Below are 16,464 nucleotides of genomic sequence, written 5' to 3'. Positions count from 1 at the left end.
AAAAAAAAAAGGAAGAAAAGAAGAAAACTCACTTGGTGTGGACACAGTAGAGTTTAATCTGGATTCCAGATTTGGACTCTGTGGGTCCTTGAGGGCCCTCTGGAAAAGATACACATGAAAAACATGTGGCATTAATGAGGAACAAACATATTTAATTTCAACTTTGAAGATGGCTTAAAGCACAAAAAAAAAAAACAATTCCAATGTGTGTGTGCACATGTCTATGCACATGCATGTGTCTATGTACCTGTTGTCATGCTTTCACTCTCCTCCTCAGCAGGAAGGACCTCAGTGTGCCGCAATCGACACTGGGTAACATCACGTACCCCAAAGCTGAGCACAGGGTGGGTCAGCAGGAACTCTGACACAGCTGTGAAATTTGCCTTTCCTTTCTCCAAGTCCTGTCGCAGCTCCATCACATATAAAACCTGCAACATCAGCCAAGTATGAAACTAAGCTTAGGAGGAAGTGGTAACATGGGTAGCCAAGAAAGTGGCATTATTCAGGGACTTTCACAAACAGAGCAGGTTTCCTTGTACACTTGATGCGTGGTCTTTGATCAGTGTGTCTAGAAAGGTAGTTAATTCAGGATTTGTATCTTTTGTATTGATGAAGTGTGCCAATTAATTTACACAAAGTGATAGAAAAGTGAGCACTTTAAAAAGGGGGTTGCACAATATGATTTCTCACAATGATTACTTGCTTAAAACCTATTTTAAAACATTTGTGCTAACCTTCCTTTGCACATCAGTGAGGATCAGATACTCAGCAGAGAGGTCCAGGCTGGCCTTGAGGCTTGGCAGAGTCGATGAGTTTAATGGATCAGGGGAGAACCTTTAAGAGAAAAGTACTGTGAAATTAGTATCTTTGTATGCTGTCCTTAAACAAATGGTTTCAGCTAAAATATCAACAACAGTCATCACCAAATGTCTTCAGTACAAGAATCATTTTACTTTGGGACTAGTAAAAACCCCTTTTGTGGGCCTTTCCTGGGAGACATTTTTTTGCTTTTACAGAGCATTACTGTTAGACCAGGTTTGTACACCAAGGCCAACCAGCCAGATACTGGTTTGGAATAATGTTTCCCTTAAGACGTGAGCTTTTTTTTGACCATGTCCTGATTTCTTTAAGGTGTACTGGAGGTGTGCTGAGGTACTGAGGGTGCAAGCAGGAAAAAAAAAAAAAAAAGAGAACTCACAGCTGTTCACGTTACATTTACTAACTATTCTTATACATGCTTTCTGCCATCCCATGCTACATTTATAATAACGGTTGAGAAAAATATAAAATGACTAAAAAATAATTAGTGCTTTCAGCGTTAATTTTGTTAAAATGACGTTAACGACATAACTGCATTAACGCAGCAAATCTCCGTTAGCGAGTTAATGCGGCTCCCCCCGTGCGAGGGGCTGCGCGGCACTAACGCGTTAACGAGCTAACATTAACATCATTTTAACAAAATTAACGCTGGCAGCACTAAAAAATGTATTTCAAATAATAGACACCTGATGGTTTGTAAACAGGTCCAGGAAACAGTGCACCACATCTTCAACTCCTGGTTTTGGTCAGCTCCAGTTATCAGAAATCGCCAGAAAGGAACCCTGTAATGAAAAGTAAAAGGGGACAGAATTGTCAATGAGAAGAAAAAAGACATAGAGATGCACTTGAATAAAAACCCACCAGGACAGCCTGTGATAAATTTGCACTTTGAGTTTGTGTGTGCAGACTCACTCGGGATCCTGCCTCTTGTGGTTGTCACAGAAAAGAAGACAGGAGAGAGGACGTCCTCCATGAGGCCGCAATTCATGAAGACATCTATTTTTAAGGAAAAATGCAAAAGTGAATAAAGGGCAGAGGTGGGAAAACCACATAGAAGAAAAGGAAAAAACAAAGTGGTAAACCATTTAAGAATTAATTAATTGGTTTGCTTACCTGGGTTTGTCTTGCCCGCCTTCTATGTATATCTGCCAGAACTTGATGTATCCATCATGGCTGGCTGTGGCTAACACGGTTCCATCTGGAGAGAGTGCGCCTTCACTGACTCTCTGGATAAACCAAAATTAAACAATGTTCATAGTCAATAATGCAACAATTCTCAGGAAACGTGAGACCTTAAGTACATTAGTTCCAGACATTTTGTTGTACAAACCAAGACAATGAAATGTGTCATGTTTATTTCAGAGTTTTTCATATGAAAATGAAGTCCCACCTGGGTATGCCCCTTGACTGCGATGAGGCCCTCCTTTACTTCTGTGGCATCAACAGGCCAGCTGCTGTTGTTGGCTCTCAAGGCCTCCAGATCCCATACCTCAGCCTAGAAAAGGGGAAACAGTAAAATTAGAGATGAAACATTTCTGCTTTTTCTGCAAGTGTTTTGTGTTTTAGCTGAGACACAGGATTGTATTGCTCTGTCAGCTAAAAATCAGTGAATGAACAACGACATCATTATTCCTCTGTGGGCAACATCACACTACTTTTTAATGTATGTAAATCTATATATATTTATCAAATTTATAACAATGTCCTAGTGTAGGCAACTGAGTACTCAAAGTTTTATTCTATTTCAAAGTTCATTGGCTTTTCATCCAGCTCAGACAAACATATCTGTGTCAAACATTTATACCCTGTCTTCATGTAGAAGAGCCAAAGTTTGACTGGCATCATCCTGGTTCTCCTCATTGTCATCCTGGATGAATGGACACCAGATGAGGCGACGATGGGAATTCAGTGGAGTGTTTTCTGGCCGTCGGATATGAACTACTATCTGATCTCTATATAAAACATGGGTTAAGGAAAATGGGAGACAAGAATAGTTTTGGAATTCTTTCTGTAACTGTGACAAAAGCAGAGGTGAAGATCAGTGTAGTCTTTAACTTGCTAGTTTAGAAGCAAACAGAGGTAACTAGGTAGTGAAGATACAGCCTTCATTGGCAGTATCCACACACACACAGACACACACACGCATTCAGTTTCTCCTACATTCAGGATACAGTATCTTGTTGGCAGTGTAGGTGAGCTGCCAGACCATCAGGTTGCCCGCTTCATCTACACAACCTAACAGAGATGAATCAAGGTGGGCGAAAGCCAGATCTGTGACGGCCCCGGTGAATCCCTTCAGTAAGGAACGCTCACCAAACTCCAAACTGAGGACACGAACCATAGCATGATTGTTGGCTCCTGAGGGGAAAAAAATGCCCAAAGATAAACCAAGGAGCCTTTGTTATTATAGCATTGAATACACAGCAAATCCATTGAACAATGTTGTAAACAACCATAGTATAAATAAAAGTTTAATAAGTGGTATGAGCAACATTTTCAGCCCTTTAAAGTAATGGACTACAATGCATAGTAATTCTGGTGGAACATATGAAACAGCTCAACTGAGCCTTGAGATCAGACCGTTCATAGTTTCCCATTATGCACTTACAGAACGTAACTGCCTTTATGCAGCAACATGAATTATCAAAGAGCTGATTAGCTAAAACAAAATTTATTTTTTTTAAAATGACACAGAAAAGGAGAAGAATTGTTTTTTCTGCACAGCAAAGGACATCCTTAGATCTGTCAGACCAGGGAGGGGAAAAAAATTTATCTTTAGTCTTTATGCTGTGAAAAATTTCTAAATTGTGTGTGCACACCACTCCCAGAAAAACCAAGAGTAGATTGGAAAGCAAAAAGAAAAACATGCAAGAAACAACATCGGGGATCAGCAACAGAGACCAATTACTTTAACCAGACCACAACCAGATCACTGTCAAGCAGTGTGGGTACAGGGGAGACTGATGCTGAGGAAACCATTTATAAGGACAAACAATTTGGCAGCTAAAATTAAATTTTAAAATGAACATGCACAGAAGGATTTTTGAAGATTTCAAGTGCATACTCCTTCATAGTAGACCTTTACGCCTTCATAGGAATAAAGGTAGGTCTGTTCAGTCAAACCAGACAGAATATCAGATTGCTCTGAAAGTAAAGTTTAATATTCTGTCTGAAGTACAGTCTGAAGTATACAGAAGGATTTTGAATGCAAACTTATAAAGAAATCACACGAAATGTTCAACCTCCAACCAAAGAATATCTTGTGAAGACTTCACAGAGCGCTTCAAAAAATCCAATCAAAGAGCAACTTTGGGATTCATTACTTCAAAATGAGCTTGGATACTAAATTAAAAGCTCTGCAACCTGGAACAAAGAAGAAACGTGTGTGTGTGTGTGTGTAATATATACATTATCATTATTTATATTTATTTTATTTATTTATTTTTTTTTTTTTTGGGGGGGGGGGGGGGGGACTGCGCATACAGTGCTTTAAATTGGGTCTGTATTCTAAAGCCACATACTGTTGTATATCACAATGTATATCACAATGTTATATCCTAAATGTCTGTGGTAGAAGCTCGTGTTGGATTATTATACCCCTCTTGAGTTTAAAGATGATTATGATGATTAACTTTTAGGAGCTGAAGCCACTCAAAAACACTGTACCTCTGATGGCGTAGGCCAGGAAGGCATTGGACACAGCTATCAGTCTGCCGTAATAATACTTGTGCTCCCAGTCGTACTTAGCAACAGGCTGAATCTTCACCTGAAAGAATCACAAAAAAAACATTGAAAACAGATGAGTAACCTCTGAACAAAGTTAATAAGGAATTAAAAACTGACAAGGCAAAGAACCTCAAAAGCTGAAGAAAGTCTAAATGATGCTTTAGATGATCTGTGTTTTTATAACTGTACAATTCCATTTTCCATCATATCATTTTCTCAAATTATGTGAAAACCATATCATTTGATAATGATATGACATTTTATGAAATGTTATAAAAAGAGAATAGGAGACTATAGTGCTCATAAAAATTAGTTCAGATATCTTTAGATAAATACTGTAGCTTATCACTTGTAAAAAAGAAAAAACAAAAAAAACAAAACACCATGTTGAGTCATCACAGATACAGGCTCAGATAAAAATAACAGCCACAGTCAGAAGTACTGACTGTCTCCAAATTTCTCATTTGTTCTCTTCACCAGAGCTGCCAGGTTGTAGCTGATGATTTGGTTTCTTACCTTGTTGCTGCCTCGAGCCTTGCTGTTGATGCTAGAGTCTTGGCTTGCCACAATCTCCACATTGTTAGAAGTAATTGGAATACAGGTAGAGCCATCATCACCAGAAAGGCAGCTGAAATTGCAGCACATTGATTCAGTTAAAAAAATAAAACAAAACAAACAAACAAAAAACTCAAAAGTCCTTATAAATATGACACCACTAAGCAGGTTAAATGAGAAACTCACATTATCTGAATCTCCTGAGCACTGCTGAGATCTGTGGAGATGGGTCTTGTCGATTCTGACATGGTTGACCGGTCAGTGCTCCCCAGAAGGCCTGTTCCCAATAGCCCATTCAGCTCTCCATTAAAAGATGGCTTTCTACCACTTTCACTTGAATTTCCATCTGAGAAAGACAATGAAAGTAGGAGATCCAGCAGCTGCAAAGAGCTTGTGTTTGTTCTGGGTCTTCCTTACCAGCTTACTTTTGACTCATCTCAGAGCCTGACACAATCATGTCACTGATGCACAATTGTACAGTGATTTTAGACTTTGCAACAAAACAATGAGTCACATGCAGTCTCATAGTGATACACACAATATTCATTACAACGTGTAGGACAATATTTTTTTAACCTATATTTTCAATGGCGATCTATTAGGCTCATTTCCAGCACATATTTTTCTGAGGATTTAAGGCACTCTAAAATTATGCTTATTTATCTTATACAGAGCCTTGATGCAGACCCTCACTTTATTTGTCTGAGAAAAAGGCTGTTTAAGAAACCTTCCCCTCATTTTAAGGCAATGTTCTTATGATTGGCAGCTCCTCTCAAACAGAAGAATTAACAGCAGGCAAATGGGGTTTGTGTGCTCACAACAAGACGTGTGTCTGATATTACCATATTAAAAATATCCATTCCTACTGACATCATACAAAGCCTAAAGCAGGCAAAACTTTCCACATGTAGATTAAACTGAGTCTTAGTAAAGAAAAGTTAAACCAAAAGAAATGTTTAATCTAGGACTGGATTTAAAGCATCCCTGGGAAACAGAGCCTAAAGTTTTAGACAAACAAAGAATTCAGGTCGTAGTATGTTATGTATTTAATACTTCTGATTCTCCACGGTTTATAAGCATTTACTAATGAAAAAGGCAGCAAAGTAAAGAGACGTTAAGGCGTAATATATGCTCCTTTTCCATTCTGGTGTTACTTCAAAGTGTGCCGAAACGGTCAACAAGTAGTGTACTGGTCTGAGAGTCCAATTTCTACACCTACCCCCAACATAAAATACTATGACGTAAAGATAATTAAGGCTAACACAGGTGCAAGATACTGAGTTCCTAAAATCAGCATGTCTTCTTCACACTACATGATAAAGTTGCCATGCAATACATCGCAAGTGAGACAAACAAACACACGTGAATTGGTGTTCCCAAATTAGTAAAGTAAGTCCACCCTTCTGCGCAGTTTGTGGGGGCTTGTTCACACCAGTTAAATGCCTCACATTAATTAAGGACAAAGGTATAACCACTTTTATGGCTTCGAAGTAAAAACAGCAAGTTAATTTCTACTAGACGAAATATTTACCTAAGACACGCTTTTTTACACCAAAAAACAGATACACACATACGCTAAGCTCCTAACCGAGCTAACACTGAGGATGATAAAATACTTTACGACGCAGTTAGCACTCCAACATTACGACGACCCGATACACTTTCGCGGCTCCGCGGAAATTAGTGTTAAAACAGATTCAGTGTGATTCAACTGTGTTTTCACGCAAAAGCTGCAGTTGACCCTGACTTCGTTTCAACACAACTAAGCGACACACATCACGCTGGCTAAGTTATTTATTTAGCTAGCCAGCTAACTAGCATTCAACTAGCTTCTGCGGCCTAAACCAGCGCAGGCGCTTTCGCTCACGGCCCCCACTTACCGGTGCTGTTCCCGGGGCGGTCGAGCTTGAGGATGTCCCGAAGATGCTGGGTTGCACCCTCGATGTCTATATTAGTATTGGACGCCATGGGTGAGGGAAAGGGGAGCTCGGGTTTGTTCAGGGGGAAAGGATGAATTTTGTTTCCTGCGATGCTGCTGTCACTGTTCACCCCGAGCAACCGTCTAAACTTCCGTTTCGTCCGCGCAATGGATTCCGACTTGTCATTGTGTCAGGTCAATGGTTCCCACCTCGAACGCTACTGACGTTCATTTTTTCCACGAGAAGACACCAGTCACTAACTTTGTTAGATATTTGAGTTGAATTATTATTATTGTCCTTATGAATTTTTTGTTAGTTTTATCAACGGCGTCGTACATGTCTCCTTTTAGCAGCTGTTTTTGGTTTGGTTTTGTGTTGTGACATAACGCTTTTGATCATATCAGACCAGCAGGCGGCAGCTAATAAAACCTTTATGGTCCCTAAATGTCAAAATGAGCAATAAATGTATGCATGACATTGTGAGAATGACTGAAAGAGGGTTTCTCACTGAGGCTCTCTGGTGTTACAGAATCTGTCTCTTTAACTCAGGGTGTACTAAACATCATAATCTCACAATGAGACATTTCCTCAGATGACCGATAATTTCAAATTATATCTATAATTTCGTTGGGCTGGTCTTAAAACGAACCAGGGTCGTGCTAAATTTGTTTTTTACAATTCCTAGTGTTGTTTTTAAACATCCTTCCAAATTTAACTGAATTTTGCTAGTTTGGTTAATTGGTTATTTCTTGGTAGTAAAAACATACCGTCATTTAGACTGTGCAGACTTTAAATACATGGTTTGAAATGTGAATTTACACTGAAACGACATGGTCCCCTTTTAAAAACAAAGTCATAAAATGATGGACACTGAGCATCTAGCTGACCTTCTATTAATCATCTAAACAAGAAAAAAAAACAGCCTAAGGACAAAACTAATATTAACATTTACGAAAAGTTTATAATTAAAGAGGCACCACAGCATGATATGGAAAGACAAGGTCACACCATTAAGAAAAAAAGTCCAGGTTTTATTGTGTATCGTGGCTGTAGTCCATGTTTAACTGCCAGATGTGTGTGAAAGAGAGAGAAGAGAGAGAGAAAATAAGCGGGGTCAGAGCAAAACACAGCAATGTCAACCTTTGTCATCCATGAGCAAATGAATCATGGCAAAGTTAACAGTTGTGTAAAGGAAGATAAAACTCTATTTAACACACTAAGGCGAGCTAATGTAAACACACAAGTGGCATCTAAAAACAAATATGTGAAAAGGAAACTGAAGAAGCCATCTTTGAACCTGAACATGGGACTACAAACCAGTCAACAACAGTGCTAACAGAACTGAGTTGACAGCAGTGGAGTCAACAGTAGAGTAGAATGGGTTAGAGTAGAGTAAAGAGGCGAGCAGAGCGGAGTTAATGGCATCGGTCAGCTGTTTGTCCTTCGGGTGGCTTGAGTATTGTAATGAGGGGGTTCCCAGCATCATGCAGATCAGCAGAGTGGCAGACAGGGGCGTTTGATTGGTCAGCCGGCTCTCAGCAAAGAAACACGTTGCAGTTCTACAGGCTGGGCTGGTCTGAAAACCCGTCTGGATGAGGTTCAGTGATTGACATCTAGAATCTGGTGTTTGCTTGTTTGTCAACACAGGCGTGAATGAAACAGCCGGGAGGGAGGGATGAGTGCTCTCTCTTCTCCTCCCTCCATACTTCACACAGTGACCTTCACTATGGCTGCCCCTGCCCGCCAAAGTGGAGACGCAGGTTAACCGAAATTGTGAATGGCCAGCCTGAACATGTCATTGGTGCACACCCATGCATCGTTAATGTTCTTCAGGATGAAACTCTGATGGAAACCCATAATGGGGTCTTCATCTGCCTGCAAACACACACACAGATGTCAAAGCTGTTATTGATTGAGGCTAGTTCATCAAAGGTACACATTTAGAGTAAAGAACACCTGCTACAACAAAATTATACTGTTATTCGTATTGGTTTTTATTGAACTGGATGCCTCCGTTTCATACTGTCAGACACAGCAGAAATAGAATAGAATAGAATTCAACTTTATTGTCATTGCACATGCACAGGTACAGGGCAACGAAATGCAGTTTGCATCCATCTAGAAGTGCTTTAGTGATATAGATATATTACAATATATATTAGCAATAGTATAGATATGTAAGTATATTACAGAAATACACCAATGGAACAGTAAAATCGGTACAGTGTATGGTGATCAGTAAATACTCCTACAAATATCACTTTAAGAAACATTTTTGAGTAGGTAGAAACGATTTTTCAGAATGTAAACAGAGACTCTGTTCACAGGAAAGCTAGCTTTGCCTTAAAAATTTCAACAGTTCTTTCTAGTGTGGTGTGTACCCAGTCATCTAGATACTTGTTACTGACTAATGAGGCCAACAGAAATACCAGTCATCAAAATTATTGTGATTTTAATAATCTATAGCCACAGTTAACATCTGGGTCTAGGATATGTCAGAAGTGTACATCTATTCACGTCTCTCTCCATTTCATATGCATGTCTGTGTCAAAGTAACCTGCCATATAATCACTCGCCTGAAGCAATGCAGGTATGCATACCCGCAAAAGAAGGCTGCCGGTGCTAGCACTGCTAACATTAACCACACTTTGCAAACTATCCTAAAAATCTATTTTTGTATTTTTTACCATGAGGTATAAAGTGTGAACTATGGAAAGTTTAAATCTCGAATGGAACCATAAGCCTTCCCCCTTGCTGATCATTGCTTCCTGATCCAAGCAGATTTAAAGAAATGTAAATGCCTTAAATGTATTTAAAGAATAGACAACCTGTTGTTGCCTTTCTAGGCTTTGTTGTTTGTGTGACTGGTATTTTACCAAGTTAAACCAGACTATTGTCATACAGCAACTGAGATAAAGTCAGTGTGTTTTGTTCATTTTTCGCTAGTGGAGTCAAGAGGCCTGTACCTCAAGCAGTTTTCCAGGTAATATCAGGGTTAACCCTGGATTTCTTTGTACAGTGAGGGCTGTAAACTCCTTACCAGTGTATATCACCATACTATGTCCAAACATTCTGAAAAATCAGTTCTCCTAAAAGCAGTGTCACCATGCTGGAAGATTTCACAGACCTCAATGAGTAGATAGGAGAGTTAAAAAAATTTTATTAATCTTTTTTAAAATGGCATCTAAAGTTAATCTTTTCTTGATAAGCCTAAGTAATGAATTTTAGGTTAGACCCAACTTTATTCTTTGATCTTTTTTGTGACCTGTAAGCAATTTTAAAACTAGTTTATTGCTCCATAAGCATTAATATATGATCTACACCTATATGCATTTGATGACCTTATATCAAATTTACACATAGATTAAGCCTACATTTGAATTCAATTTCTGTTTTTCCTATATAATTTTTTACTCTGACTGTTCCGTTTATAGAATACAAACTGCCCTTTAAAATATTAATTTAATTAAATACTCAATTATGATCCATCAGATCATCCCATGTCTTAATAATAAAGTTGTAATATTGATGGGTTTGGTAATTTGCACAGGGTGTATTTTTGTCATCATTCTTTCATGGCTTCAAATAACAAACAATAACAAAACTTTATTAATATATCTGCAGTCTTCCAGTTTTATTGACTAAAGCACTTAAAGCTCATACATTGATTCTTCCTCTTTAACGCTAAACTACTGTACAGTGCTTTTCCTCTCAAAGCACTGTTTTGCTGTTACTTTCAGTCTGTGATATGTATTTAACCTCTTCATATTTTTCCCCATATTATATTTTATTTTATTTATTTATTTATTTTTAAATCAGACACTCTGCTGTCAGTACACTTAATCCATAATTGTGTCTGATCAAATGCTGCCAACACCATCCTATTCAAGTAATTACAGTCTAAATTGGTAAACACTGTGTTAATAGCCCAGCTTTCTGTGATCAGTCATCCTTACTGCCATTGTTAGGGTAAGTGAATCCAGATAACACAAAGATACCCTGGGCGTGTAGATATGCTAAATACAGCTTAAAAATAAGAAAAATTACCAAATTTCCCATCACCCGAAGAACTGAAAATCCTATAAAATACTTTAGATCAAAGTGTCCCCACAGAAGTAGAACCACCCTGCTGTTTCCTAGTGGGGCTAATGTGGCTAACATAATTATTAACTTTGATCTCTCACTCACTCTCTCACTCACTCTCTCACTCACACACACACACACACACACACACACACACACACACACACACACACACACACTCTGAGGAAAAATTAAATGTTGAGGGAGGACTATAAATTGAGCACAAATTGTGCAAGGAGTGATTTATAACCAGCAGAGAGGTACTGGGTGTGTATTTCTGAGTTTATGTGGTTTTATGCGCTTCAGTGCCAGTAAACTTAGCTGGCTTTCTGTTAGCCATGTGCATTGGTTTGCTTCTGTCCTACATCCGACACTCATTTTAACACAGCTGAACTCACAGTAAATTTTTTCTCATTTAAAAATATCTGTTATTGTTGTCGGACAACAGAAAAACTAAAACACAGACACTGACATGCACTGTTAAAGACTGAGCTCTTTAGGGAGTAAATTAGTTATACTAGAGGCATATATCATGGCTAAAACAAACAAACAAAAATCAGAATTGTATTTTGGACCAAAACTTGAAATATACATTTAGGGGACATCTGGAACTATATTAATATTTCTTGAAGTGGCCTTTATAATCTGAACTGAATGCGGTAAATGGTTTCAAATTACTCTTAGGGATACTATATGTAATATTTGTATGGACAATGTTTCACTTCAACAATTAAATATTCCTCAATTTTTACTTTTCTGAGCGCTTTCTTACTTTTAGACTTATCGACAAGTCTCATTTCTTCTCCTTAAGAAAAAGAAGAGAGAGAAAAAAAAAGATCCGTAGTTTGAACCCAGTTCAGCTGAAGAGAATGAAGAAAACTGACTGGGGTACCACCAACTGCCAACATGATGGGAACAAAAAGTCAGTTGAAAGTTACGTTATCATTTACTGGATTAACATTTTTGCCTAAAAAGTGCTTCAAATCCAGTTTCTACATTAAACACACACACGCTCACACACTAAAATCTTTCTCATCATGTTCAACCTATAAATTGTAGTTTTAAATTAAGAAGCACTGATCAGATCCTGGAAGAATAAGGGAAACAACCTCATTTACTGTATAGCTCAATGTGTGACAATTTAGCTGTAAAACAGTGAATCCTGTCACGCTCCATTCAATGACATCATGATAGTGCTACTTACTTTAAGCTGTCCTACAACCATACTCAAGATGCAGCTGTCTGGAGTTGGCTGATGGTCCTGCGCCGTTATACTATGCGCTATTTTCTGAAATGGGAGACTCTGGTCCAAACAGATAATGAAAATACACAAGAGAAAGATTAATACAGGTATATCAGGCAGTGAAAACATTTACTTAAGATGTGTCTGAAGTATTCCAAACTATTTTGATATAAATGTTACATATAGAGATTTGATAATCACTACAGCTGTGTACATTAGCCATCTTCTTTTAATGATCACATATCACAGTTTAACCTGGTTTCTAGTGTGCATGAGCTTACACTGCCACTACACATCTCACTTAAGCCACTAACCACCTGTTGCATGCATGTGACCTCTGTATAAGACAATAGGTTAGCAAATGTACTCACAGCGAGTTTCTCGACAATTGCTCTTTTTCCCTGGTACTGCTGTCCTTCCCACGTAAGGCATGATGCATCGATCTGTGTAGACAGTGGGAAAGAGTGATCAGCACAAAAGTGGAAGAGGATGTAATGTGCAGATGAAAACCCACATCATGACTCAGCAGATTCCTTAAACATCATCAATTAGACACTGACATGTACAGTTTAAAATCACAGATTGTTACAACCAACGTAATTATTTTGTCAGGGTTTTTGGGCTGCGTTGATGTTAAAAAGTGCCTTATGTAAATGCTTTGATTCATAAAACGGAACCTGCACAATCATTTTAATAAGTAGGTTTGTTTAATGACTTTTCCTTTTTGAGACCTTTTTTTCCCCAAATCAGGAATGTGAACACAGCACATAGAAAAAGACTCATTTTCCTACTCATTAAATCACTCATAGAATGAGTGCCCTGAGGGCCATATAATGACACAGGGCTAAAGCTAGGGGTTACTCAATGTTCTGATTATTGAATAATACCTGTACAATGTATAGACAAGACTGCTTATTTTTGTTTCAAGACAGATTTTATTATATACAAACCAATTTCATCATAAAAATAAAAACATTTTCAACAGAAGTTCCACACATTTGAAAAGATGGAGTCAAAGAACACAAAATGTGACAGTTTCTGTCAACTAAACTAAGAACTTATTGACAAGCTGTTTACCTTTGTGCTTTTGGCAGCACTTTGTAATTATATAATCACAAGTTCTCAACTATAGAGGGAAAAAAAATTCAATCCAAAGATCCATGGCTTGCAAATGTGCATGGTATGTGCGAGTGAAAACAACATGCTTCCAAATAATAATCATCATGACCACAAGCATCATCACGACGTCAGGAGTAAGTCTGACAATGCAAGGCTGATGTCTAGACCTGCTCGATTATCAAAATCCAGATATATTCTGGTCAATATTGGACAATTATTCACTGGCTCTAGAAACTTTTACACCTTTATGTTTTAAAATGCTTCCTAACAGTGAATTCCCTTAAACTGGAAATGTATTTCATGTGTGCATATTAAAAAAAAGTGAACTAAACAAAACATGCTACTACGTAGACAGGAGGGATTTGGGGTAAAAATCAACACAAAAACGAAGGACTTTTTAGAAAACACTATTCTTTTCATTAACCATGTTTTCTGAATCAGTCTTGTCGCATTGTTTAGAACTAAATGACAGCAAAACTGAGGCTATTTTATTCAGCCCCCCCAGCCCCACAAACATCTTCATTGAGTTACTTGTTCATTTATCCAGATATGTCGATGCTGTCATTAAAAATCTTGGTGCTTTAATTTCCTTAACTTTTAACAATCAAATCAGGAATTCTGTCAAAAGCTGCTTGACAACATTCACCAACTGAGAACCATCACTAAACGAAAACTAGTTTTGTATCTAAAGAACTAAAGCGTTATCCATGCCTTTATCACCTCTCAGCTGGACTACTGCAATTCCCTGTGTGTAGGATTGCCCAATTGCACTTTCTTTCATTTACAGATGGTTCAAAGCGCAGCTGCTCATCTCATAAGAGTGAGCAAAGCTGTTTTAGCTAAGCTGCCCTGGCAACCTGCAAAGTTTTAAATATATTTAAACATTATTTGTTTTAAAGCCCTCTGTGGATTAGCTCAACAAATATATTACAGATCTTTTAACTCCACATCACGTCACTGAGGTCATCATCACAATAACTTCTCTTGGTGTCCTTTTCTCACATAAAAACTAAAAACGACCAAAACTTTGCAAATATTGCCCCTGGGCTCTCGAACTGTCTGCCACTTCTATTTATTTATTTTTTAACTGTTGTCTGACATATTTCTCAATTATAATTTTTAATATGTTCCCTGTCTGTTATGCAAGCTGTGTTTGTAATTGTAAAACACTTTAAAATGTTCCATATACATAAAGTGACCTGACTGGACAATACCTAAATCATTAGGATTATAAACTCAAAATTAAGGAAAGTGAGATTATTACAGCAAAAGTTTACTCATAAACACCTACATAAGACAAGTCCAACTCACATATATAGATCCCAGTTGTGATCTGTCAGAGTCAAACATCTGATAGTAGTGCTGCACAAAGCTGGATCCTATCTGCTCCCACAAAGGCTGGTCCACCATCCTGAATCACCCTGCAACTCACACTGAGCGTGTGGGAGAGAGCGAATCAGACAAACGTAATGAGATAAGAAAAGGGGCAATTCATAGAAAAAACAACAACAACAGCACCACCACCAGCAGCAGCCTCCCACTTATATCAAAACTAATTTATAGTCACCAGATGTCAACATAAGCTTCAGATTTCTGAAAAAACTCTTGGACAGCCCTCACTACCATAATTCAAGACAGTATTCTGGGATGTTTTATAGAATCAAGCTCTTAAAGCAGCAAACAGTACAATAAACTGTACAGTACACACATTGTTTTGAGTTCTGTTTTTTTTTGTTTTTTGTTTTTTAAAGAAAAATATGTTTTTAACTAAAGACTCCAAAAAAAAATAGCATATAGATCCCATTTCATTGAGAAAAATAAATGTTAAAATTACTTAACTGAATAAGCCAAAGTATATTTTACTGCAACGGATCCCTCCGCTCGGGTGACACTGACAGCCCAAGTCATGTGCTCCCACATAACGATACACGGCTGCTACTGGAACAATCCGAGTGCTCTGCACATTAGCAGTAGACTGCGAGCAGCATACCCCGAATTGCGACCACACATAAGTTGTTCAGGGCCCCCGTAAATATAGTCAGAAGTAAAGGGGGATTGAGGAAATATGAGCAAGTAACGTTAATGTACGGAAAAGCTAATTTTTAACTACTTAACTCTAGCTAACTAGCTGCTGCTAGCTTGTGTCATGTTTGCTAATGTTGACTCAGCCTGTGCTAGCACAGACAGTTCACATACGTAGCATGTCTCCTCGCCAGCCAATGTTAGGCGTCAGATAAATTATATTTCCAGGCGTTAGCTGATCGGCCAGCTGGTAGTGGCCTGTTCACCAGTTGCTAAAAATACCCCGTCTGCTTTGAGTGTTCATACCTCTTGCGGGCCCGCGCGTACAGCTCTGGAACACCGAAGCAGCTACTCTACATAGGCGTGTCCACCGTTAGCCCCAAACCGGCCAATAGCAACCGATTTAACAACTTATACCGCCTCGGGCTTTTTCGAATGTCAGATTAAACTAGTGCTTTTTGTTTTCGAGCATGTTTCCATTCACTATTTTGTAAGCGGGCACCATAAAAACTAGTAATAAAAACTTACCTCTTACGCCGAGGCCGGCTGCACGATCGCACAGTGCAATGTCTGCTCCGCTACGAGGGTACGTACAAAAAGCCGTAAAAGGCCCGATGCATTATGGGGATTGTAGTATGCTCAATTTTCTTGTCTGTCGCCTTTTACATAATACAGCCACATTCTGATATTATGGAACGCCAGGACTGCCATAATGAATTAATTAAATACACCATTAAATAATTAATTAAATGTGTCAATAATTAATTAAAATTGGAATTAATTAATTAAATAAATAGTTATGACACATGTAATTAATTAATTATTGACACATTTAATTAATTATTTATGTATTTCACATTTTAATTAATTATTGACACATTTAATTAATTAATTATTGACATATTTAATTAATTATTTATGTATTTCATATTTTAATTAATTATTGACACATTTAATTAATTATTGACACATTTAATT

The 16,464-nt window shown here is 38.0% G+C and overlaps 2 protein-coding genes across 4 annotated transcripts in view; both read right to left on the bottom strand.

Annotated features, from left to right (window-relative positions):
* Window positions 1-7,222, bottom strand: part of edc4 (enhancer of mRNA decapping 4) — a 29,857-nt gene extending 22,635 nt beyond the window's left edge. The window contains exons 1-13 of the mRNA XM_004564606.6: window positions 6,981-7,222; window positions 5,287-5,446; window positions 5,062-5,173; window positions 4,486-4,585; window positions 2,991-3,177; window positions 2,624-2,771; window positions 2,210-2,314; window positions 1,933-2,045; window positions 1,732-1,815; window positions 1,506-1,601; window positions 735-834; window positions 248-428; window positions 33-99 (exon numbers count right to left, since the gene is read on the bottom strand). Of these exons, the coding sequence (XP_004564663.1) occupies window positions 33-99; window positions 248-428; window positions 735-834; window positions 1,506-1,601; window positions 1,732-1,815; window positions 1,933-2,045; window positions 2,210-2,314; window positions 2,624-2,771; window positions 2,991-3,177; window positions 4,486-4,585; window positions 5,062-5,173; window positions 5,287-5,446; window positions 6,981-7,068 (1,541 nt within the window). The 5' untranslated portion in view covers window positions 7,069-7,222. The remainder of the gene's footprint in view (window positions 1-32; window positions 100-247; window positions 429-734; window positions 835-1,505; window positions 1,602-1,731; window positions 1,816-1,932; window positions 2,046-2,209; window positions 2,315-2,623; window positions 2,772-2,990; window positions 3,178-4,485; window positions 4,586-5,061; window positions 5,174-5,286; window positions 5,447-6,980) is intronic.
* An 807-nt stretch (window positions 7,223-8,029) lies between these two features.
* Window positions 8,030-16,101, bottom strand: nutf2 (nuclear transport factor 2). Of its 3 annotated transcripts, none has more exons than XM_004564607.3 (5): window positions 16,015-16,101; window positions 14,776-14,897; window positions 12,717-12,788; window positions 12,307-12,405; window positions 8,030-8,894 (listed from the first exon to the last, which is right to left on the bottom strand). In XM_004564607.3, exons 2-5 carry the CDS (start codon window positions 14,872-14,874, stop codon window positions 8,781-8,783), a joined length of 384 nt encoding a protein of 127 aa, XP_004564664.1. In that variant the 5' UTR covers window positions 14,875-14,897; window positions 16,015-16,101; the 3' UTR covers window positions 8,030-8,780. The 3 variants fall into 3 exon arrangements, with proteins under 3 accessions (XP_004564664.1, XP_004564665.1, XP_076742929.1); XM_004564608.5 differs by lacking the exon at window positions 16,015-16,101 and adding an exon at window positions 15,793-15,887; XM_076886814.1 differs by lacking the exon at window positions 8,030-8,894 and adding an exon at window positions 11,503-12,000.
* Between the last annotated feature and the right edge of the window lie 363 nt (window positions 16,102-16,464).

The sequence above is a fragment of the Maylandia zebra genome, linkage group LG7 (assembly GCF_041146795.1).
Source record: "Maylandia zebra isolate NMK-2024a linkage group LG7, Mzebra_GT3a, whole genome shotgun sequence".
Taxonomy (NCBI): Eukaryota; Metazoa; Chordata; class Actinopteri; order Cichliformes; family Cichlidae; genus Maylandia; species Maylandia zebra.
Note: the sequence above shows the minus strand (reverse complement) of the source record. Positions and strands in the feature narration are given on the sequence as shown.